Raw genomic sequence first — 25,538 nt, forward strand, 5'->3', positions numbered from 1 at the left:
TTGAGGAACTTTCTCAAGGCCACATAACAGTGTTAGGATTCACTTACGCCAGCAGTGTGGTACTCAGTCATATGCCAGAGCTAGGCAGGAAACATAAATGAGGTGAAGAGGCCAGATGGAAGAAGAAAATAAGGAGATTTGAGTCCTGTATTGAAATTTAAAGCACGTGCAGTGACTAAAGAGGGGCAATCACTGATAAATTCCAGTTCATTGTTGCCATGTAGGAAAGGCCAATTTAAAAAAAAGACAAAAATCCTAAGTTTTATGGAAAACCTCCCCGTTTATAAATGATAGCAAATACTAAATCAAAACATATATATTCCAAACAACCTTTCATTATTGCCATATGTCCATTTTACTTTGCCCTGGCTGGATTTCTCCCTGGAGAAGAGGAGTCTCCCTATTTATTTCACCCTAATGAAGATGCGTGGTGGAGTCTTTTCTGAGACTCAGCAGATGGGATTTATCTTCTGGGCAGGTAGCCAGGGCTCTGTTCTTTGGTGGGAAATAGTCCTCCGATTTCTTGCCATTCCCTGGAAACATTTATAAATGAGTCACTGGAATCCTCAATTTAATCTTCCTAACACATCCCAGGTGATTCAGCCTGCAGTTCAAATAAATGTGCATTAAAATTAAAAGGCACTTAGGTGGTTGTGTTAATAATTGCTGCGTTGGCAGCAATGGTGACTCATAAGAATGAGGGTGGGTGTTCGGACCTAGAAGAAATCTTGCAACAAATTGGGCTGTGAGTTGTATGGTCCTACCTCAAACCCTGGACGTAGGGAGATGGCGTGGAAGGGCTGACCCTAGTGGTTCCCCCCAAATCAGAGGATAAAGCAGTCATTGGAAAGGGGAGATCAGAGTTCTTAATTCCTTGGCTAATGTGCTGCCCCAGCCCAGGGTGGCTAGATCAAGATGCTAAGTATTTTAATAGTCATACCTGGGCTGTGGGGAGCAGCATTGCCCAGAAGCAGGCATTGCCCTCCTGATAGAAATGAAACTAGATCTACAGAAGCATCACTGGGAATGAGGCAAAGAGGCCTAGAGACAAGAGGCAGCCTGGAATGTAGAAAGAGTGGGGACTTTGGAGTCAAGCAGTTTGATTCCAGCCCCCTCCCTCCCAAATTAGCATCATTCCTCAGTTCCACAATTTTGGGAAAATCATTTAACATTTGAATTCTCTGTTCCTTCATCAATAAAACTGTGATAAAAAATTGGGTTGTCGTGAGGATGGAATGAGTTAGTGAGGTCAAGAATGTACAGCTTCTGCTTCTGCTACTACCAGCTTCTCTGAGTCTTAGCTTCTGCATCTAAATGAAGGTGACCACTTTCTGCTCTAAGCGTGCTCAGAAATTAATGGCACTGTGTAAGACACACTACAGGGGTTCAACTAATGCTATTTTCTGTCCCTATAAAGGCAGGAACCAGAAACTGCATGCACTGGAAGGTGCCAAGAGCTGCCAGGTTTAATGCCAGAACCTAGAAGTAGACTCTTTGGAAGCAAGAACTAGAGATCAGGATAGAACACAGCTCAACTCTGCCCCTAAAGCTTTCTTTCTCTCTTGTGGCTGTTTTCTTGGAGTATGGCTTCTCTTCCTGTATTTTCATAGAGGTGCTGTCAGTAGGAGGGACCTGGACCCAGGAAGCACCTTGATTAGCGGTCAAGTTGGAGCTGAGGGTCAGAAGTCAGGTCCATTGGGTTGGGTGGGCAGCACCATGGATCCTTTTATGCCTCCTCCAAGGCAGGAGTCCATTCTAGGTCATGTGGAGCCCATGGGAGAATGTATTAGGTGGGGAAGGGATGCAGGGTTTGGGGGTGGTCCTCTCCTCCTTAAAGACCCTCAGTACAGTTACAGATGGTAAGTGGGGGGATACGGTTAGGATTGGGTTATGGCCACTAGGATCAGAGAGAAAGAGCCTGACATTTAGAGGCTTGGTGTAGGACTCTTCTGCAGCCAGGTGACCCTGTTCCTGGGACCAAAAGGAAATCCTGAAACTTTGCTGATGGCAGCTGGAGAGGTAGTGTTTTTATGTTTTAACTTCAGCCTCTTCAAGGCAAATTCAGCAGGTCTAGTGTACGCTGCTGGAGACACACACATAGACTAGGAGCTCTTTCCTGACCAGGGCCTTTGTACATTCTGTTCCTTTGGCTTGCAGCATGCTGTTCCTCACAATATTCTCATGACTGCTTCATTTTTTTCCCCTCAGGTCTCAGCAGTAAAGTCACTTTCTTAGGGAGACCTTCCTTACGCACCCAACGGGCCTCTAGTTATTCTCCGTCTTAGCACTTGTTTATTTCCTCCTTCACATTTATCAGTTTGCAGTTATTTATATTAGCTTTTTAAAAATTCATTTTTGTCTTGCCCGCTAGTAGGACGTAAGCTTAACAGGAGCAAAGACCTGACCTTTTGTTTTGTTCGCCAGCCCATCCCAAAACACCAGGGTGCCGGGTACATAGTGTTCACTCAGTAAATACCTGTTGGATGGAGTGATTAGGAAGCACACAAAAGGTTTCAAATGCCACCCCTGCTACATACGTAGGAAGATACATCTGCCTCTCCAGTAACTACTTTCTTCATCTGTAAAATGGGAATTATAACACCTGCCCACATTTTCTCCCAGAGCTATTGTGGAAACCAAATGAGGTAACTGATATGAAAGCGCTCGGCAGTGAAGCTGTTTTCTTTCTCTTCACCATCCAGAACTGTGCCAAGAGGCCTCGTCTGGGGAAGTCTTCCTGCTGGCCTCTGCGGCCCTTGCCAACATCACCTTCTTTGACACGATGGCCTGTGAGATGCTCCTGCAGCTGAAGGCCATCCGCGTCCTCCTGGAGGCCTGCAGCGACAAGCAGAGAGTAGACACGCCTTACACCCGGGACCAGGTGAGCAGCTCATGGGGAACCAGGCCCAGAACCTGTAAGCGTGAAGTCAGAGGGCAGGAGGCCAGGGCTTAGGTTCTGGGGGCAGCATGGCTGCAGCTCACTGTCGGTCCTGTTAGTAGCAATCTGGGGGAAGGTAAAGGAATATGTTTTCGACATACCTTGTTGCCCTTGGAGCACCTCCACAAGCCCATTCCCACCCTCTTCTCCCATCCCAACCACTAGAGAGACTTCCTCCATCTCCATCCAGACCTGTCCATCCTAAGACGCAGAGAGGTACCATGGGAAGATCCCTGGACCTCCTCCAAAGGTCTGTATCCAGCCGTGTGGGCACCTGCCTGTCTGACATTATACCTGCAGCGAGTTTCTTCCTTTCTCTGCCTCTGTGAAACAGGGTCTTGGAGCAGAGCCTTGCTTCTGGGCCTCAACCCCTATATCAGTCTCAGTTGTTTTTTTTTTTCTGTATATTTGAGCTCCATGTAAAGTCTTGTTTGGGGAAAAAGGATTTTACTACTAAATGTGTTTGAAAACATTGAATGAGGGGGTTTTCAATGGCCTTTGAGCTCTGAGGTTATGGAATTCCATCCTGTCCCACCTCTGCTGTACTCAACCTCCCATTTCTCTTCCAGAGGTGGGGGCAGTGGATTGGTGGGTTTTAGTTCTCTGTAAATTCAACCAGGTGCCTGAACTCTGTGTTAGATGATCCTCCAGCCTCCAACCCAGCTCATCCCTGTCTGGAACCCAGCTCCCCAGCTCCACCTTTCGTCCAGCCTCATCGTCCAGTCAAAGCTGCCCCAGCTTCACGTGCCAGCTCCTACCCCAGCAACTCTGGGAAAGCCTTCCCAGACGGCCCCAGCTCCCCGGGATCATCCTTTTCTTGGAGGCCACACCTCACAATGCAGTGTTGACTTTTCCAATGATATTTCTTCCTTCCCAGTTATTTCATGTTTATCCCCCTGAGGGCATGGTCTGTGTTCTATACTTCCCCGGGATTTCTTCAGCCTCTAGCCCAGAGCTGGCACCCTTGGCGAAATTCTATAAATGCTTGTTTAGGACGTGAAAGGGAAGAAGTAGGGTGGCACTCCATCAGTTCTTTCTTGTCTTTAGAATCACCTGTGGAAAGGCAGCCAACCATAGAAACTCCCATTCAGAGAGAATTTCTAGTATATAAGCATTTGCATAGGAGGGTTCTACTAATATCGTGAGGCTGATAATATCTGCTGCATTTTACAGATAAGAGTATTGAGGTTCAAGAGAGTATCCCCCAAATCATCTGGTTGACAAGTAGCTAGCCAGCACTGAGTCCTGGCCTGACATAGACCTGGGTCTTTGACTCTTATCTGCTGCCATCTCTGAAAATGAAGAGGGGGTAGTGGAGCTATGGAGTCAGAGAGACTGAATGTCAACCTTGTCTGGGGCCATTTATTAATTGGGTGACTTTGGGAAGTCACAGCCTCCTGGGTGTTGGTTTTATCATCTACCTTGCAGTGTCCTTGTGAGGGCGAGTGAGATAATACACGTAAAGGACCTGATACAATGCTTTGTCCCTGCTAAGTCCTCAGTAAGTGACGACTATCATTATCTTTCAAACTTGATGTTGCAAGGAAGAGCACAGATAGCGAATTATCCAAAATCTTCAGTTTGGTCTTCCAAGCCTTGCTTGATGGAGTTCCAGACTTCCTTTCCTGTTCAATCTCTCACTTCTTAGTTGGACAAGCCCCATAAAGACAAGGTATGGAGTACAAAGAGATCAGGAGTGGTGGCTCACTGGGCTGGCTGTTGGCTGCTTGACGCCTGGTGGGGGCTGGCCCTTTGCAGTCACTGTCCTTGGCTGTGGGACATGGGACTGGAGGGCTCACTCTGCAGGATCTGCCTTGTTCCCCCTCTTCTCTTCTTCAGCTAGACGCCTCCAGTTGCTGGGTCTCTCACCTACCTGACACGATTTTAGGTCCCTTTCCTTTCAAGTACCTCTCCTGTAGCCAACTCTGGTCATTTCATACAAAATCCAGTAGTGAGGCAGTAAGAACAGGGGTTAGGGGATCAGATGACATGCGGTTAAAGCTTCTCTACTACGTGATCATGTAACTCTGGGCAATTCACTCCGAGCCTCACCTTTCTCATCTGTGAGAAATAATTGAATAATACATACTTCACAGAGATAAAATAAGAATTGAATAAACTAATACAAACTTTTGGTACAGTTCCTGGAACACAGAAACTATGAAATAAATGGAAGCCACTGTCTGTTATTATTATTGGCCTTTGAATGTGTGGTACTCAGCCCTGAATGGGGAACCTTCAGAGGGGAGTGTCCTTATCTGTAAAGTGGGATGGTCTCCTCCAGCTTAGACATCCCATGGCTCTATATGTACAGACCCTTTTTCATCCTGAGGAGTGACTGGCCCCCTCTTGGAACCTCACTGATTCCTAGGAAGGAGGGGCTCAGGGTGGGGAGAGAATGGAGAATGTAGTCAAGCTCTATGCAAATGGAGTCAGGTGTTTTCCTGCCACACTCTCCCACTGCCCTGTCTCTGTCATCCCCCTATCTCCGCCCCCCCCCCCCGCCCTTCCCACCACCCCACCGCTGAGCCAGGCTCTTCTCCTCTGTCCTCAGGATGGCCTCACCTTCAGCCCTGACTCAGAGCAACCACTTAGCTAGTGAGAGAAGACCCATTAAAGAAACAAATGGCTCTTTCCTTTGGCAGAGGGAGGATTAAGGTGATCAGAGGGCTCCCAGTAATGAAGACAAAGAAGATGAATTAGACTCTGAAGTGCTTACCGCCTCCTGAAACACTTAGGAGATTAAATGCCCCTGAGGCTTCCGGTAATGCATCTGCCAATGACGCCAGTGCTGTGCAGAGCCTCTGGGTCTTGGATCTATATTTGTCCGCCTCCCTTTGAACATCTCAGCGAGAACCCCTCTATCAACCCAGCAAACTGAGTCTACTTAATCTGTCCAACAAATTAAGCAGAGGGGCTCTTCCACGCCCCTCTGCTAATCTAGGGGAGCTGGATGTGGTCAGGCATCCAGAAGCACTTCCTGCCTAACAAGCCCTTTGTGGCCTGTGTTTTCATCCCCAGGAGGTATTTTCTAGGGGTCATGCTGCCCAGGGCATCCAGCTACAGGCGTGATAATAGGGTGGGGGGAAAGGGCTGGCTCATCTCTGCCCTGTCTGTCGAGCTGTGACAACCTAGGGTGAAAGGGATGCGGTTATCCTGTCTAAGCCACAGCAGAGACTTTCACTGAACATGACTTTATGGCCTTTAGAAATTAATTGCTTTCACAGAGGTGAACGGTGCTGGTATATTCACTTCTCATGAAGACACATGGTCTGCTTGGCATTTTAGAATGTCCAGATTTTGTAGCATTTCTGAGCCCTCGCTGTGAATACCATTATCGGGAGTCCATTTATCAGAAATGTCAGTTACCAGGGATTGCAATTTTGACTTACATTGCAAAAGCCCTCTATAGTTTATACAGCCCTATCACATACATATATGACATGGTAGAAACAGTACAGGCTTTGGGTTCAGGCAGACCTAAGTTCAAATCCTGACTCCATTTCCTAGCTGTGTGACCTTAGACAAATTGCTTAACCTCTCTGAGCCACAATTCCCTCATCTGTGAAATAGGGATACTAATATTTTCTCCCTCCTTGTGTCATTATGATGATTAGATGGCATAATGCTCAGAAAGTAGTTAGAACCAAAGAGATACTCAGTAATGAACAGGCCAGGGGTCTCTGATAGAACCAGAGATTGGGATGGGTCCAGACAGAGACTGTCAGGAATCTGATTGGGACAGGAAGGTAGGATCAGGAAATGTGGTTAATGTGGTGGTGAGTGTAATGTGGCATGAGTCAATGCATGGTGTGTGTTGTTTCAATCTATGTGTCAGTTTCTGCCGGTTGTACTGTGCATGTGTGCATGCGTCTGTGTGTGTGTGTGTGTGTGTGTGTGTGTGAGAGAGAGAGAGAGAGAGAGAGAGAGAGAGAGAGAGAGAGAGAGAGAGAGACTATAAGCCACTTAAAGCAGTGGAGTTCCTTTGCATATGACTATATATGCATATCTACCGATCCAGAGAGGCTTGGAGGAACCCAGGATCACAACACCCAGTCCTGATTTGCCCCAGGAACCTCTTCCTATAAAGCCAAGGGAAAACTAAGCCCAGAGAACATGGTCTGGTGTTTACATGCTCTCTAATACTGTGAGACTGACACCTCAAACTCGATGCAATTCCCAGGGAGAGAGTTTTGGTTTAGTTTACCAACGGCTTGGGACCTACATCTAAGGCATTTTTATGGCCTTTGTGGCTCTGTCTCCTAAACCCAGAGCTCAGCCCTCCAGTCTCGCGCCTTTGGTAGTGAGGAGGGAAAGCCAGGCCTGTGAGAAGACCAGGGACCAGAGAGGGTGGGAGCAGTGTCTGTCTCGGGGCCTAGGCAGGTGCCCTCCTGGTTTCCACACTTGTCCAGCCCTCTCAGCTCCTGGGGGCCCGATCACACCTATCAGAGGGAGGGAGTGGGCTGGGCCTTCTCCCAGACCCCCTTGCCTCGCTGGCCTTGAGGGAGAAAGTGTGTTCAAGGAGACCACACCCTCCCTCTCTCCGAGCCCTTCATCCTTCAGACCACTGCTCTTATCTTGATTCTTCCTGCTCTTTGATGGAGGAAGTGGTGTGGAGGAAAGAGGGCAGGACAGAGAAGCAGTGGGACTTCCTCTGCTGGCTGGTCTCAGAGCTGCAGTTGACATGGTTGCCAGAGCTTTAGAGAGTTAACACAGTGAGAGTAGAAATCTCAATATTCCATCAGTAGTTAAAGAGTAATTCTAATTTCAGTTCTATGAACTCTTGGCCTTTTTGTCCTAATTACTGCACAGCATAAAAACAATCATAACTTTTCATTAAATATATGTCAGATTTCCTGCATTGTAAGCTCTATCAGATCAGAGCACCTGTCTCTATTTGGGTATCCTGGGTATTCCTCACTTGTCTTTTAAGTGGTATGGTCCTCAGTATTAGTTTATGACAGAGCAAAGGAAAGGCACAGAGGTAGAGTCCAGGTGTGATCAGGGCTGACTGCTGAGCCATTGTTACGGATGTGAGATGAGCCTGAGATTGGTATGTGGACAGGTGTTCCCAGAACAAGCACAGAGTAAACCTTTTCCTCCGCATGTCTGCTATCGTCAAAGGCTTTGCCATCCTCCCTCTTACCACATGGGGGCATTTCTTCTTGAATCAGTGACATGGGATTGCCCCTGTTACTCTGGTTCAATTTGCTATTTGCCTCAATGTTGCTAAGGTCTCTGGGAGGCCAGAGGAAAAACGATTTTAAAATGCCACAGAAAGTAATGAGCACAAAGTTTGTTGGGTTCTCTGCTGGGAAGGGCTTCTCCTGTTCTGGTACCTTGCCTCCCTTTGGGAGGGATCTCACATCAGCCTCACATCTTGGCAACACTGGGTGTTGTACTGGATGGTACTTGATACAATCTTTCAAGGCCTGGGTACTTTCAGACTCCGGGGCCAAATAGTATTCATTTTATTTAACAAATGATCTTGGTGCTTGACAAAACATTGTCCCTTAATACTTATAACAGTCTTATTATCTTATTTTTATCTTTTGTAGTAGGCCAAATAATGCCCCCTCCCCAAACCTGTGAGTAGGCTACCTTACATGGTGAAAGGGATATTTTCAGGTATGATTAAGGGTCTTGGTATAGGAACATTATCCTGGATTATCCATGTGGGCCCAGTGTAGCCACTGGGATTCTTATAAGAGGAAGGCAGAAGGGTCAGAGTCAGAGAGAATAAGATGTGACTGAGGAAGCAGAGGTCAGAGCAATGGGGTGCTGGGAGCCAAGCAGTGTGAGTAGCTTCTAGAAACTGGGAAAGGTAAGGACATAGATTCTCCCCTAAACCCACCAGGAGGAATGCAGCTCCGTCAACACCTTGATTTTAGCTCCATAAGACCCAATTAGGACTTCTGACCCCCAGAATTGCAAGATAAAATTGTGTTGTTTTAAGCCACTAAGTTTGTGGTAATTTATTTTAGCAGCAATAGAAAACGAATATACCTCATTAACCAAGGCACAGAAAGGTTAAGTAACATGGTCAAGATCAGATGGAAAGTAATGACAGAGCCAAGATTTGGAACAGGTTGGTCCATGCACGTAGCCACTATGCTATACTGCCTCTTACCTAGAACCTCTCTTGAGGCTGATACCCTCTGATTCCCCTAATAACTACAGAGGGATCAGTAGCCGCTCACTCAGGAGGAATAGGACTTAATTAAAAACCATCAGACAGGAATGACTTAGCCTGGGGCAGGGGAAAACTGTTTGTCTGGCTCCTGTACTCTCTCCACTGACAGCATTGCTATCTTGTAGCCAACAAGGTAAACCAGTTGTCCCTAAAATCTCATCCCTGGACTTGACTGTGAAGAGAAACATTGTTGATCTGCCTTCCTGTCTATACCAGGGCACATACAAGGATGTTTCAAAGGGGGGACTCAAAGCAGGGCATAATTGGCATTTATTCAAATTGTGCTTAATTGAATACTTCATCTGCACCTCAGAAAACCACATGGGGTACAGGTTCTGTAAAGAGGAAGTAATTTTCATTAACAGGATCTAAATTAGTCTGACACAAAGACCTACCTGTGCCTGTGACACAGCTAATAATTGCAGTGTAATGAACCTGATGCTGCAGACAAAGGTTTCCTTTTCCTTTTTTTTTTTTCCGGTACGCGGGCCTCTCACTGTTGTGGCCTCTCCCGTTGCGGAGTGCAGGCTCCGGACGCGCAGGCTCAGCGGCCAGCTCAGCTTGGCTCACGGGCCGAGCTGCTCCGCGGCATGTGGGATCTTCCCGGACTGGGGCACGAACCTGTGTCCCCTGCATTGGCAGGCGGACTCTCAACCACTGCGCCACCAGGGAAGCCCTCCTTTTCCTTTTTTATGTTGCCTTTCTTTTCCTTCTTTCCTTCCTCCCTCCCTCCCTACCTTCCTTCTCTTTTGGTTCTGTATGTCAAGCAATCATCTTTATTCAGTGGCCAGGCTGATGATGGTTGGAGTGGAGCTGTCCCTTAGTGGTGAGAACAGAGCCTGTGCCCCCTGCTACTGCTCACAGCCCAGAGAAGGCCAAGTGAACTGCAGTTTGGTACAGGCTTGGCCTTGTGTCTCCTTCCTCATAAGACTGCACACTTTATGCCTCTTGGGAACCTTCTATTTTTTATTTTTTAAACAAAATGCTATTGAATATTTGATGCTTTTTCTTTTTTTAAATAAATTTATTTATTTTTGGCTGCATTGAGTCTTTGCTGCTGTGTGCAGGCTTTCTCTAGTTGTGTCGAGCAGGGGCTACTCTTCGTTGCGGTGCTCAGGCTTCTCAATGCGGTAGCCTCTCGTTGCGGAGCACGGGCTCTGTAGGCATGCAGGCTTCAATAGCTGTGGCACATGGGCTCAGTAGTTGTGGCTCGCCGGCTCTAGAGCACAGGCTCAGTAGTTGTGGTGCACGGGCTTAGTTGCTCCGCGGCACGTGGGATCTTCCTGGACCAGGGCTCGAACCCGTGTCGCCTGCGTCACCTGCGTTGGCAGGTGGATTCTTAACCAGTGGGCCACCAGGGAAATCCCTTGGGAAGCTTCTATTTTTTGACTGCATCTTCTACCTGTATTTTTCTTCTAACTCTTTTCACTCAGCCCACAAACACGCACAATCCTGAAAGGGTAGGAAAAAAGAGCTTCCAAGGACTAACCCTCCTTCAGTCCTATTACCTTTCTAAAATGCAAATAGGAGTTTGTCACTCCCCTCATAAAATATCTGGTGGTGCAGAGTGGCCTTCAGGATGAAGCTTTTGGTGTAAGTCCTGTCCCTCCCCTGGCCACCCACCCCATCATACTTGCCCACCCAGGCCCCTTACCAGGTCCAAGCCGGAAGGGCTGACACATAAGGATGCCACAGCAGCCTAAGGAGGCGTATCCCTTTCTAGCACGTATTTAGTGGGGAACGGAGGAGATAGATATTCTATAAATGTGGCAAACTTTTCCCTTCCTATAGAGATTTGTTACGTGCGTTTATTATCCAGAGTAATATGCCAATGTTGAACCCATTAAAATCTAGATAGTACGCTTTGTTGGTCAACATCACATTACTACTCATTATCCAGTTTCAGAACTAAGCTGCCTGAACTGTGTCAGGAGACTGTTAACTGGCACAGCCTCCAGTTATACCATGTGACAGGCTTTGACGAAATCTTTCAAGAGAGATAGGCCTGCACCAAGGAAAAAATATTATTTTATTTTATTATTGATTTTAATTACCACTTGAGAGTGCTGTCCACTTCCATGGAAGTGGGTGGATTTTCATTTTGCTAAATTTAATGTCAGGAGCAGTGTCATGGGTGGCATCTGAGTTAACAGGTGCCACGTTTCCAACATATTCCAGTGGTGTTTGGCACCCTCTACAGTTTGGGGTCTGTAGGAGGTCCCTTGCTGGCCCATCCTTAATGCAGTTTTGTGCTGTGAGTTCTCTGTGCAAACTTGACTGTGCCAGGGGGCGGGGTTGGGGTGGGCTGTTGGCTGCTCAGCCCACGAGGTTGTAACCAAGGGTCTGTGTTTACCTGGTGTCAGCATCCCTTTCCTACAGGCAGAGCCCTTCAGCCATGCCTGACAAGCAAGGCTTGCAGCCCACAGGCTTATAAAGTGTAGCTGAGCATGAACTCTCACCAGATTCCGTACAATACCTGAAGCTTACGGCGTAATGCTGCCTCCAGTTTCCTAGTCATGATCTCTGTCTTAACCTTAGTCTCCATTCATTTCGGGTTGAAAGTAGGTGGGGTTCCGTATCAGGGCAAGAAGCTGGGATTGGAGGGAACCCAATCCAGGGCAGGGGTTAGCCAAAAATCTGCCAGTTCTGTATGCATTGCAGGGCCTGGGGCCAAGGGACCCTGCAGAAAGATGATGAGGCTCCATCTTCACTCAGGTGACCCTGTTCTCACCTGCAGTGTCCTGGGGCCCCTGGGGGCCATCCCAGAGTCACATGCTGAAGAATGGGCATCAGTCACTGGGGAAACACATCTGAGTGGCAGAAGCCCATGAGGATGGAAGAAAGTACCATGGAAGGATGGGCCAGGTGGACCATAAGGAGTCACGGGCTAAGGGAAAGCTTTGTAGAGCTCCTGGCTCACCTGTCAGTACAGGCGTTCCCATTTTCTTAGCTTCTCAATCCTCTTTTCCAGATTGTGACCATCTTGGCAAACATGTCTGTCCTAGAGCAGTGTGCCTCTGACATCATTCAGGAGAACGGTATGTCTTTTCAGTGGTGTGCACGCCGTACAGGTTATGTGGCTCTGTGGGACCCTGTGCCTTTGTGTTTGTGTGAAGGCCTATGTATTCGTGCATGTGGGTCTCCACACTTGCAGGAGCACATGAATGCGTGCTTATGTGGGCAAGTGGGCCAATATGTAAGTGTTTTCTTGCTTCCACGGGGCTTCAATCTAGTGGGAGGCAGACACGGAACAAAAGAAGAGAACATCAGATGCAGAAAGTAAAGCGGGGAAGAAGATAAGGTAAACCCAAGGTAGGAGGGTGGCAATTGGCTATTTCAGTCAGGGTGGTGAAGGGAAGACAGATTTCACTATGATCCAGAAGTAAAAATCTATTCCTACAAAGGATGCATTCCAACTTTAAATCATTCTCATCATATTGGGTGGGTTTGGCCACAGTAGAAAGCCGAAGGGTGGGGGATCAGGTCAGGGCAGCTGCATCCCTTGATGCCTCACCTGAGAGCATCTTTTTCCTCTTGCTCCCCTCCTCCCACCTCATGCGGACGGTGTCACCAAGGTGCGGGTGAGGTGCCCGGAAGCTGATCTAAGAGGTCTCCGCTGGAGGGCAGGTCAGCTGACTGCCTTGCAGCTGGGAACAAAGTGGTGAGGGCTTCCTGTGACTGAGAAATAGGAGAGCAATTAGCAACCAGTTGGAAACCAAGAGATGCTAACGAGGAGTGTGCTGGGAGCCTAGGCAGCTGCCTCTGCGCCTGTTAAGCCCCTTCTCCCTGGTTGCCCCGCTGTTTTAACACATGTACACATTCCCCATCCCCCATTGCTCTATTACTAATGGAAAGGCATCATTCTGTGTTAATTTTATGTGATTGGGCTAATAATGAGAAACTTTGTTGAGCTGGCTGAGGGTGAGAGGCTGAAGGGGTGTCTTTTATGGCCTGTTCCTTCAGCACCCAGAGCCTGTAGTTCAAGTGGTCAGTGGGAGTGGGTCTCCATAGGCCAATGGATTTGGGATTGTAGTATCTGGCATCTGTGGAGGATTTTATGGTTTACAAAGTGCTATTGACGGGCTCATTCAGTAAAGTTATTGAGACCTACTAGGTTCTTGGCATTGTGCTGGACAGTGAGGACACAGAGGTAAGTTAAGTCCTTGCCTTTGTTCTAGAGTATCTCACACAGTCTAGAAGGAGACCCCACCTGGACAAAAGTGATAACGTGACAAAAGCGTGACATCTGCAGTAAAGTAATGCAGCAGAGGAAGGAGGGCATGGTGGTTGAGACTGTGAAGACTGGAAACGATTGCCTGGGCTTGAATCCTGGCTCTGTTATTTACTAGTTTTGTGACCTCCATTTTTCCATCTGCAAAATGGGAACAATAGTAATATCGACCTCACAGGGATGATGTGGGGATTAATATAAAGCATGTTAGAAGAGTGTCAGGCACAGAATGAGCTCTGTGCTATGTGTATCTGCTCTTTCAGGAAACAGTGGCCGTCTCATAGGGTTTAAGTGAAGAGAGTTTGATGAAGAAACTATTTAGCAAAGTGGGTCAGGATTTGAGGGACCAGCAGTGGAGGTGATTCAGCCAGGGATCACTGGAAGACAGTAGGACTCCTTGGTCTGGACAGGGCAAGCCTCATTATGCTTGAAAGGAAGTCCTCCCACCAGGAGGACTCTGACATGCTTTGTCCTGAAGCCTGGTGATTTTGTCTCTGTCCTGCCCTAAACTGTGTGTGAGTGTTGGTGGTGGGGAGCTGGATGAATGGGCCATACTGGAAAGTCAGAATCTCTGACCACTGGTCACCCTTACACTGGGAGGCAGGCCAGGGCAGTCCAAGCTCTTATTTGTCAATCCAGTGGCATCAGTGTTGCCCTTTCAGCTAGTTTTGCTTCTCCCTCAGGGGCTGGGGCTGAGCTGGAGAGAATGTTGAGGAGGGAACATGGCCTTGGGACCTGGTCTCTAAGCTGTAACTGCCCACAACTCTCAGGCAACTTTTGTGGCACGGAGCCTGACCAGAACTTAGGAAACACATTCTGGATTTTGTAGGCAGCCCCAATTTCATTGCATCTTATCTTTTTCTAGATAAGACTTATAAGGTATACATTTAAAGGAAACTTTGTTTTTTATATATTTGTAAGGCTTCTAACATGAATACATTCACATTCATTCATTTGATATTCATTTCCAAATATTTGAGCTAAGCACTATTCCGAATACTTTGGATATACCCATTCAGGAAGTGGACAAAAATCCTTGCCCCCATGATGCTCACCTGGTCGTATATGAGAAACTATTTTTGGTCAGACTCTAGCTACGAAGCTGGGATTTGGAAAATGGCTTCTTTATGGGAACCTTGACCTGGAGGAATTAGTCAAATTTCTTAATCTTGTGGCACTTCCTGAAGTTGTCATTTTGGTGCCCCCTGTTTATGTCCCCATAGGCCATGCCATATATACTCAGGACATTAATAGCTATGACCTTGTCTTAGGGACATTGTGGGCATAAGAAGCCAGAAGACCGTGTTCCATTCAGTGGCCAGGGAAGGGGTTTGGAGAGAAGCCCCTTGCCCCAGGACCAGAGTTTGTGGTGGCAGAGCCAATAGGGGCTGAGAAAGGGAGGGCCTGCAGCATCCCCTGAGGCTGTAGGGGGGAGAAATGGGGCACTTACACAGCTCACCAGAGAGAGAAATGGCCCCTCCTCAGGACTGAATAACCTCAGGGTCCACAACTAAGTTACTCACTGCCCCCTGAACTGGGATCTAGGAGGCTTAGAAGTTGCATCTGGTTCAAGTAAGATTTGGAGAGGCACATGACTGAGGTACTGGCCTGGAAGTGACTCCTATGTGAACTTGAGAAGTCACTTCATCTCTTCACACCTCAGGTACTCGTCTGTGAAATGGGGGAGAGAGGCAGGGGCTGGGCTAGAAGAACTCTAAGGACCCTTCGGATTCTATGGTCTAAGTTACAGGTTGCAAACTTAGATGCCTGCAGGACCCACACAGGTGATATAAATGGATGACGTGGCTCAACATGGACTGGATCAATCTCATTTCAAAGAGTAAGCTTATAATAAGCTTCAGCAAATTGTTGTTAAGCAGAAATGTGGGCCCAGTCTTCTCAGATCAGGAAGTAATTTTTCAGATGCCAGAAATCTGGATTTTTATAGAAATCTCCCAATTTGCATATTAGCAAAAACTTCTTAAAAAATTAGACACTGTGTAAAGCAAGAAAAAAAGCAAAAATACACCTGTGGGCCATATTTGGTTGAATTTCTAAGCTGGCAAGTGCCACTCTGTGCAGGAAAGAAGGGTGTGGGCTGGGGCAGCTGAGGAATACCTCCCACAGAAGATGGACTTTTACTACAACCTGCAGGATAGGAATGATTTAAATGGAGAGTGAGAGGCAAAAGGACATCCCCTGCAGAAAGAATCAGATGGGCAAAGGCATGATGTGGGAGTGGATGTGGGTGTGGTTTTGTAGGCCAATCAGAGGACAGATCTGGCTTCAGGGAAGGGTGGAGAGGTTCTCAGCTGACCAAATTCAAGCCTAAATGTCTCGGTCCAACTACTCCACTCCCTTCCAGTACATGATACCCCTCTAAAACATTTGATCTAGTGATTATCCAGTCTAGGTTTGGGTCACCTCCCACCAGCGGGACCCATTACCTCTGGACCTGTCTCAGATGCAACCAGCATCAGAGGTGAAGAGATGATGGAGGGTAACCAGATTATCTGGGTTCTGACACCAGCTCTACAGCTACTTACTGTGTGACCCTGGGCAAGATACTTCACCTCTCTCTGTGCCTCACAGTGAATTATTATATAGTGCTCAGTTTATGAGGCTATTGGGAGGTTTTAGGGTTCGTGCATTTACTGTGTGTTTCGCACAGCATCAGGGATGTAGTAAAAGCTGTTATAGCATTTAAAGGAAATTAAAAGGATATCCTCCAGATGTCCCTTCCAGGGGTGTAGTGACTTGGTATGTGGAATCAGAGACTCCCCCAGGGCAGAAGGAGAAGAAGAGGAGGGCTTGTCCAAGTTCCTCCTGTGGTTGAGAGCCCCGAGTCATCCCAACAGCCTTTGCTTGAGCCTGCAGCTAGAGGAAGTCTCCCTGCTTGGGCACCTACCAACTGTTCATCGCTTTCCACCCAGGGGTCCAGCTTATCATGGGCCTGCTGTCTGAGAAGCCAAGGTCTGGGACCCCCGCCGAGGTGGCGGCCTGCGAGCGAGTCCAGCAGAAGGCTGCAGTGACCCTGGCCCGTCTCAGCCGAGACCCAGATGTGGCACGGGAGGCCGTGCGGCTGAGTTGTAAGTGGTGCTGGCTGTGTCAGGGGCGGAGAGGGGCGCCGGGGCTGGGAACGGTCCTGATTTCATGGTGGCGGTGGTGACAGAGGACTCAGAGCAGGGCCGACTGTGCCGGGAGATGCTGGCATGGGGGCCCAGGGTGCAGCCCCAACTTAGCCTCCTTTCCCCTGGGGCTGAAGCAAGAGAGAGGAGGAGTCTAGAGAGGTTTAAGTTGGCCAGAAGAGTGACTCACTTGTAGGCTTCCTGTTAACAAGGACCCCATTCACTCATTCATTTTCTCATTCATTCATTTACTCAGTTATTTGCATACTCATTTGTTTATTTATCCACACATTCATTCACTCATGAATTCATCATTTTGTTCATTCATTCATTAACTCATTCATTACTTCATTTATCCACCATTAACTTTCATTAAATCACACATTCATTCATTAACTCATTCATTACTTCATTTATCCACCATTAACTTTTTCATTAAATCACCCATTCGTTCATTCAGTCAGTCACTTATTTACCCAACAAATGTTTCCAGAGCACTCACTCTATGGTAGGCTCTGTTCTGAGTGCTGGGCATATAACACTGATTATAACCGCGTCCTAACCACAGCGGCCTATAGCCTAATGGAGGTGGTGGATATGGAAAGAAAAATTTACACTTGAGTATCACAGAGCAATGCTCAAAGGCTGTCAGTGACACAATTGGCACACAGAGGAAGTAGCCCACACTTATCCAGGTGGTTCAAATAATGTAACAAGGAGGTGACTCTTCAGCTGTGGCTCCGGGAGTTATTCGGCTGTGAGGGCTAGGAAAGGGCACCCAGGTAGAGGCAGGAGATGGCAGTGTTGCCAACCATCCAGGCACTTGGAGGACAGCAAGAGGTGGCCTTGGGGCAGCAGAGAGCTCTGGCTCCAAAATGACTTTACGGAGGATAAATACATACATACAGAATCTGTCTGCATACCTTTCATACCATCTTATAAGGAGTTATTTTTTTCCATTGTTAGAGTTTGAAAAAGTCAATTTGGGTTGAAAAGCAAAGTCATTTATTTGACTTTCCTCTGTAAAGGCTTAGGAAATATTAGTGTACTCAAATGTAGCCTTCTATAATCTTAGCCACAATATATTTTCTGACTCAAATGGGCAGCTGGGGATGGAGAGGTACTAGGAAGTTCCTCTGATAAAGATGTAAATGTTAACTATAGCTGGTAAAATCAGAAGAACTTGCATGGGAAGTTCCTTCTTGGGAAGACCTGCAATATCTTCTGTGGCTCATTCCTCCACACTGTGGGTGAACTCCATCCTGGCCAGTGTTCTGGCGCTTCGGGGTTTGGTTTTGATGCTCCAGCTCATCCTGGCCCTGACCAGGGTCCATTTACACCTGAGGAAGCAGAAAGTCTTCCCTGCCGATTGGCAGCCGCCTCCCTCCACAGGACCCCGTGCAGAGGACTGTGTGTGAGAGATGGGAGCACCTCTGGGTCAGGCCTGGCCAGGCCCACCCCGACCTGGGTGTGAGGGTCTCCCCGTGTCTCACGCAGGTATGTCCCGCCTCATTGAACTCTGTCGCTCACCCTCCAAGAGGAACAGCAGTGACGCCGTGCTGGTGGCCTGCCTGGTGAGTTCCCAATCCTCCCCCAGCTTTCTTCCTGGGCTTTGGGGTTGCAGACCAGGGACCAGGGGAACAGGCTGTGCCACGACAGGCTTGGGTAAGCCGGACAACTTATTCTGGATTTCCATTTTTCTCTTTAAAAGAGTAATACTTGTTTCACTTAATTCATAAGATTGTGATGAAAATTATATGAGGTCATATACGTGAAAGGCAGAGGCCTGGGGAACCCCCATTACCACACATTTAGGACCTTTGAGGTCCTGGGGGATCTGACAGCAGGTCTAGACCAGAGGGGCCCAGCTGGCAGGATGCTGGGTGATGGTGGTGATGCTATGGTGCTTGCAGCATGTGGTAGCTAGGGTAAGATGTCTTCTGCCTGTTCCAAAGTGGACACTGTGAGAAAGCCTCCTTTCCTTCTCAGATAGAGCCGCTCTATTGGTTCTCTTCCAGCTTCGTAGCTCCCTCCTCCTTTGTGGAGTAGGACAGGACAGGACAGAGGATTATTCAGCCAGTCCCCAGGATCTTCACCCTCAACCAAGCTAGCACATCCTGGGAGGTCTCCACCCAACTTCTTGGTGCTTGGGTCCACCATGAAAGTACCAGCAGCACCAGATGGGGAACACCCAACCTGTCTCTATATCCTCCCTGCTGGGCTGTATTAAATCCTAGAGCAGAGCAGCTGGAAGCATCCAGGAGCAGGGAAGCCCACTGTAAAAGCCCTTTAACTTCCAGAAGGGGGTGCCAGATCTTTGATTTGTCCTCTTTGACTGTGCAGAAGGGATGGATCTAGAGGTCTTTCAAGCTGTTTCACAATAAAGTCCCTTCTCACCCCGTCCTTTTTTTTTTTTTTTTAACTGAGCTCATCCCATTTCTGGGAGCTCCTGACAGGCATTGTATGGTGGTAGGAGCAGCAGGCATTACAGTCAGACACACCTGTCTTGGTTTTACCATTAATGAGCCGTGTGACATTGGGTAGGTCACGAAGTGCTGTAAATTTTATTCGGTAAATATTTGCTAAGTGATTCTATGAGCCATGCACTCTTCTGGGCTTTGGGGATACAGATGTGGGGGGGAAAAAGACAAAAATTTCAGCTCTGTTGGGCCTTTTACTCTGGTACATGCAGAACAACCTTCACCCTTTTTGTGCCTTGGGTGATCTGAAGAAGCTTATGGACCCCTTCTCAGTATTAGGTTTTAAATGTATATAGTAAAATATATAGAATTAAAAGGAAAACCATCATATTAAAATAATTATTAGACTATCAAAGCAGGTGATATGTTAATATATATATATATATATATATATATATATATATATATATATATACTTTTAAATTAGCTCCTTAAATAAAAGCTAGCCTCAAGTCTTCACTAGCAATGAGCATAAATAATATTGAAGGTACCTCCAAAAATGTAATTTACTGAACCAAACTTGGGTCTGCTTGCCCATGCACAGTAAAGCCAATCGACTGACACCGGGTTGTGGTGAAGGAAAGTGCAGTGGGTACTGCAGGTTGCCAAGTGAGGAGTCCAGGTAGATAGGGCTTAAAAGGCCCAAACTCTCTAAAGGCTTTCAGGGAAAGTTTTTTTAAAGACAGGGTCAGGGAGGGGGGTTGTGTGGTGTGTGATCAGCTCATGGACATCCTTCTGATTGGTTGGTGATGAGGTAAATCAGGAGTCAGCATCATCAACCTTCTGGTTCCAACAGGTCTGGGGTCTATGTGGGCAGCATACAGTTAACTTCTTCCACCTGGTGGAGGTTTCAGTATCTGTAAAAGAGTTCAAAGGACATGGCTCGGAATTTTATCTATATCCCCTGAGGAGGAACTAAAGGTCCTTGACTTTGTTTAATGGCTAAACTCTTATTAGTTTGTCTTGCTTGACTGTTTTCCTTTCTTTCTGCATTTTCTCACTTCTCTGATTAAATGTACTCTTTGGAACTCGGGGAAGCCTAGGAGACTAAAGTTTTTCTACAGACAAGAGACAGGTAGAGGATGTGGAGGGGGGTGCTGTTCCAGGAAGGTCCCATAGGGTCTGTGATTTCTATTGGTGAACAAGTAACAGGCACCGCTGAGACATCTCGATCTGTTGCTACATTCACACACAGCTGAAGGAAAGGCTGTTTCAGTTAGAGGCCAGTGAATGTAAAGCTGTAATTGTTTTCATGCAAGTTCACAGGCCTTCATTTTGTCTGGTCTAGTGAGTAAATGGAGACAGTTAATACCTGGCAAACACATAATCATTGGCCCCAACTACCTTATCTTCACAACTTGGGCAGCCAGCAACTGCCTGACACTGAATAGGGCTGAGAAAATGTTGAGAAACTATAAAGCTCCTTTCAGACACGTGGGCTTGCTATGACTCCTTTTCCATTTTTATCATGAGTTTGAAGGAGAGCACACAGAAGGGCGTGGCCTCTATTTTCAACCACTTGAAGGACTTTCTGGTGGTAAAGGGATTACATTTCTCCTTGTGGACAGGTTGTTGGATGCTGAATAGAGCCCCTTCCTTCTGAATCCATCCTTCATGTGGCTGCTGGCCTCATTTTCCTCATGACAGTTTACAATCATGACCTTTCCATGAGCACCCCTTCCCTGGTTCCCTGTTACCTATGGCCTACTGTCCACATACTTAGCCCTTCACAGCCTGGCTCTGACCCACCTGGGGTCTGAAGGCCGTCCACTGCCTCCAGGCCCTGTCCAGCTCGGGTCAGAATGCCCTGAACCACCCCGACACTGTGCTTTGGCCCTTGTCCCAAGCAGATGTCCTCTCTATAGCTCTGCCAGCACCGCCTTCAAGACTCATATCAAAATCCTCCTCCTTGGGGCTTCCTGGGAGTTCTCTGCGGCTTGGACCTGCCTGCTCGTATTTTATTTTCCCCAGCAGGAAGCATGTTGTGTTATCCTGTGTTTTAGGTGTTATAAGGGGAGGCTCTTGGAATTCAAACACAGGCCTGCCTGATGCTGTATGTCTTGACTTTTTGCCCTGACCATCTTGTTTCCAGCCATGCTCTGTCCCCTTATGGCTTGTGGCCCTAGTCATGCTACCTTGGCTCATGGGAGGGGATCTGTATTTCTCCCCCTCTACCCTGGAACCTTCTCATGGCTGGGTCCCTTTTTCAGCTCTTGTATCTCCATGGGACCTTGGTTTGGTGACTGTTTCTTGCCTGGCTGAGGGACTGACGGACTTGTCTGCTCAGCCCCCAGCCACCAGTGTTGGCGGGTGTTCGTGATTTGTCTCCCAGAAGGGGCTCCACACTTGAGTGCAGCCCCCTGGCTGGTGAGATGGGGGCTGCTTGGAGCCTGGCCTGGCGGATGGAGTTGGAGGCTACCTCTCCTGCCCCTCCCCAAGCCTTCTTCCCAGTTTTAAAGACTCTATTCAGGTGAAGGGAGGACATTTCAATTATCATCTCCCACATCTGGAAAAGTGGCAGCATGGATTGTCTCTTGCAAACAGAATTGATTTTTCCTTAATGAAGCGGCTGTCAGTGGGGTACGGGGCTTAATTCTTGCGTGTTTTCAGACTGTCTGGGAATGAGGTGCTGGGAAGGTTGTTAACCTTCTGAGGAAAGCGGAGGCCAAGTAAAAGGCTTCAGAAGGGTGAAGGACCCTTTGAGCTCCTGGATGCTGAGGAGGGGGTGCTCTGAGACCATTTGGGCTCATGATGAACCCTACACAGTTTCTGAGGACCCTGGCGAGAGGAGGGTATCTATTTGCCTTCGTGGTTTTTGGTGTCTGTTTCTAGTTCTCTCTCTCTCTTGTGTTTTGCTTTTGCTTTTCTCTCTGTCTAGAGGTTGCCTCCTCCCTTAGGGATGTTTCTCTCTCCTTCTTTCCCCTCCCCCATTCTTTTTAGCCCTTTAGTCCTCTCCCCCATCTCTACTACCTCTTCACCTCCTCCTATCTCTCTCCCATTATCCTCCCATCCCCAGGGTGTGCTCTCTTTTTCTCTGATACCATCTCTTTCTCTCTTGATCTCCCTGTTATGCTTGGTCTCTTCTCTTTCCCAAGTTCATCTCTCTCTCTCTCTTTTAAAAATTAATTAATTAATTAATTTTTGGCTGCGTTGGGTCTTTATTGCTGTGCGTGGGCTTTCTCTAGTTGCAGCGAGCGGGGGCTACTTTTCGTTTTGGTGAATGGGCTTCTCAGTGCGGTGGCTTCTCTTGTTGCAGAGCATGGGCTCTAGGCACATGGGCTTCAATAGTTGTGGCTCACAGACTCAGCAGTTGTGGCTTGCGGGCTCTAGAGCGCAGGCTCAGTAGTTGTGACGCATGGGCTTAGTTGCTCCGTGGCATGTGGGATCTTCCCAGACCAGGGCTCGAACCCGTGTCCCCTGCACTGGCAGACAGATTCTTAACCACTGCACCACCAGGGAAGCCCTCTCTCTTTTAATAGTTCCTTCTTGTTCTGTTTTTCTGATGCTGTCTCTTTTTTTCTGTCTATTATTTTCTTCTACATTCTCTCTTTTCATGGGTTTATTTTCTATCTATTTCTTTGTCTCTCTTTTTTTCTTCCCTCTCTTTTGCTTTATTTTTATGCTTGATGATGTAAAATACATCGATGGTTTTATATTCTCATATCTGTGGAAGATCCCTGGTTCCATTTTTACTGTAACAACTCAAAGGCAGTAAGGTTATTTCTCCCAGTTGGAGCCCAGAGGAATCAGAAAGTGCAATGGAGTTCAGCCTTTTAGCCCTTGGGGAAATCATACCCCAGGAGAGGCAGGACACACTAGTTAGAGACAGTCGCCTGGAGTCTCCTTCCTGCCACCATCGTCTAAGACCCTGCTCATGTGAACAGAGATGCATATCCCTTCTCCTTGAACCAGCTTGGACATGGCAGTGTCTGTTAGTCCAACAGACAACTTAAGCCATCCTCTCTTTTCACCAACTTGGCGATCTCTCAGCAATAGATTACTTCTCATGTCTAGGTAATGAGCTATATGTTTGCCTTGTACTCATTATAACCTAGTGTCCTGGGCTTGCAGCATCCTGTCTCTGTGTGTGTAGGTATGAAGGCCCTGGAGTTGGGCTGCTGTGTGATCTTGGGAAGGCCACTTTTGCTCTCTGAGTCTGTCTCCTTATTTCTAAATTGGATATCATGATACTTACCTTGCTGTATCCTGTGGGGATTAAATGAGATACTATGTAGACACTCAGTAAGAGTGGGCATTCCTCCTTCTTTGCTTCTTCTGCCACTCAAGATAGTCCCCTCTCTCTTTGTTTCCCAAGGGAAGGGCATCCTTAAGCTCCCACCTTGTTCCTTGCTCTGTTCAGGCTTGAGAAAGATGGAAGGAATTAATATTCATTGGGCACTTAGTATGCATGGCTTCAGCTAACTGGCAAAGAGGTCTAGGTAGGTACACAGCTCACGTTTATAGTTTCAGGTTACTCTAGCAGTAGAACTCAACATTTGTTTGGTTTTTTTTTTTCAGCATACCTTTGTAGATACAGAGAAAAATAAAACACTCTCTATCCTTAAGGAGCTTAGAGTCTGGTGTGGGAATAAACACCTAAAAAACAGTTGGGGAGGGGTTTCACATCATGGGAAAGATCTGAGCAAGGGCACATGGATGTAAAACAAGATGGCATACTCAGGGAAGAGTGCAACACTCAGTGTATGGGGACCTGGGCAGTAGTTTCATTCTGCCTGCACTTCTCTTTCCTGTTCATCCCCATCTTGGTGGCAGAAATTCCATTTCCTTTAACTTTATGACCCTCCTTCTTCTCTCCCTCTCCCCTCCTTCCCATCCCAAAATGCTTTGCTCAGAACCTTGCTGAATTTATGGATAAATGAATAGCCCTTGCTGTTCTAAGGTTTCTATAAAGACCTGGAAGTGAGAATATAATTCCACTGATGCCTCTGGTAGTTCCAGTCTCTAAGATAAATCTTCAACTTAAATATGTCACTAAATTGACCAAATCCTTAAAATGACAGATCTTCAAAACAATCAGTTTCCTAAGATGACTGAAAAACCAAGATGGCAAGACTAATTAAGATCATGAAAACTTTCAGATGACATCCCCTTTAGTGATCAAGGTACCATTGAAATCAGGTGACTATGTAATAAGGTTGCTATGGTGACCAAGTGACAAAAAGGACCATATCACTAAGGTGTCAAGGTGATGATCAGCTCAAATTGGGCTGGTAAATGAGCCACTTACTGAAATGCAGCTCTCAGGGAAGTTGAAGGTGCAGTCTGATCTCTTCTGTTTTCTCCTCAGGCTGCTCTGCGTAGATTGGCCGGGGTCTGTCCTGAAGGCCTCCAGGACTCTGACTTCCAGCAGCTGGTCCAGCCCCGGCTTGTGGACTCTTTCTTACTCTGCAGCAACATGGAGGAGAGTTTTGTGTAGCAAGTATGGGAGACAAAAGGCATTCGGCCTCATTCTCAAGCCCCCTCTGAGTACATACCTGTTAACGCACCTGACCACACACCAGCCCCCTCACCTCCTTATTTATACTTAATTTATTTTTATGTGAAATTAACAGAGGGTTAAACATTATGGCAACATCATCAGGCAGTTTGTGGTCCTTGGGAGTCTTTTTTGTTTTTATTTTTTGACTTCTGTGACTTTTCAGTTGCAGATGTTGAAATGCATAATGGCTAATATGACAGATTGTCATGGGTGATTTCACTTTCTTTTGCTTTCTCTACTCTCACTATATAACCTTGCTTCATTTTTTTTAAAACAAAATCTGGTAACAAGAGTATTTTAGCTGTCCAGCAGTTTTTCTTTTTTTAAAAGTTGGAATTGCTCTTTCTAAAATATTTTAAATGCATTTCATAGTTGGAAAGAATATACTGGAAGTTCTAGTTTTATTCTTTAATAAATGAAATCACATGAAACGTGTCTTGAATTTTCTGATTAAATTATGTCTTAGGCTAACTTCTTGCTTCCCAAGTTTTCATGCCACAAAAACTTTCTCAACGATTAAAACTGCATAGAAAGTATATTGTTTTCATAGCTGCATAAATGGGTTAATTTCTGAGTGATTCAGTGAGAAATCAAAAGTTTCCAAAGTCCCAGGAACTCAGTTTCCCTTAGCTTGCTCTTCTTTAACCTCATGGTAAACAGTATCATCAGATGAGGTTTTACTGAAAAATACCTCTTCAAAAGTATACTTGAAAGTAGTGGTGTGCTGGAGTTGGCTTATACCAGTTCACAAGGGACAGCTGTAAGGAATTCCTCCCAGCTCCACGTTCAGTAAGCTCATTTGGTACCTTGTAACTGGAAATACTGAGAGTATTTATACCACATAAATTGGAAGATGCTACAAATCAGAGGCTTTGTGTTATTTTTTTTTTCCACAGAGCTGTTTTACCAATATCATTGTTTGAAAGTATCACAAAAATCTATGAATATTTCTGAAAGATTTATTACTATTGTGATATGATTTTATGCAATTCAAGAAAGTTTTGAAATCCATTACATAAGAGGTTAAAAGAATTACATGATCATATCAATATATGCAGAAAAGCACTT

General features: G+C 46.7%; 1 protein-coding gene across 4 annotated transcripts in view; it reads left to right on the forward strand.

Annotated features, from left to right (window-relative positions):
- The window catches only part of INSC (INSC spindle orientation adaptor protein), a 131,849-nt gene extending 106,944 nt beyond the window's left edge, over positions 1 to 24,905 (forward strand). For all 4 annotated transcript variants that reach the window (XM_073808644.1, XM_033862585.2, XM_033862586.2 and 1 more), the window contains 5 exons: positions 2,703 to 2,881; positions 12,103 to 12,169; positions 16,296 to 16,451; positions 17,988 to 18,064; positions 24,279 to 24,905. In XM_073808644.1, the coding sequence (XP_073664745.1) occupies positions 2,703 to 2,881; positions 12,103 to 12,169; positions 16,296 to 16,451; positions 17,988 to 18,064; positions 24,279 to 24,407 (608 nt within the window). In that variant the 3' untranslated portion in view covers positions 24,408 to 24,905. The remainder of the gene's footprint in view (positions 1 to 2,702; positions 2,882 to 12,102; positions 12,170 to 16,295; positions 16,452 to 17,987; positions 18,065 to 24,278) is intronic.
- The last annotated feature ends 633 nt before the right edge of the window (positions 24,906 to 25,538 follow it).

This window comes from Tursiops truncatus, chromosome 8, assembly GCF_011762595.2.
Source record: "Tursiops truncatus isolate mTurTru1 chromosome 8, mTurTru1.mat.Y, whole genome shotgun sequence".
In the NCBI taxonomy this organism is placed as follows: domain Eukaryota; kingdom Metazoa; phylum Chordata; class Mammalia; order Artiodactyla; family Delphinidae; genus Tursiops; species Tursiops truncatus.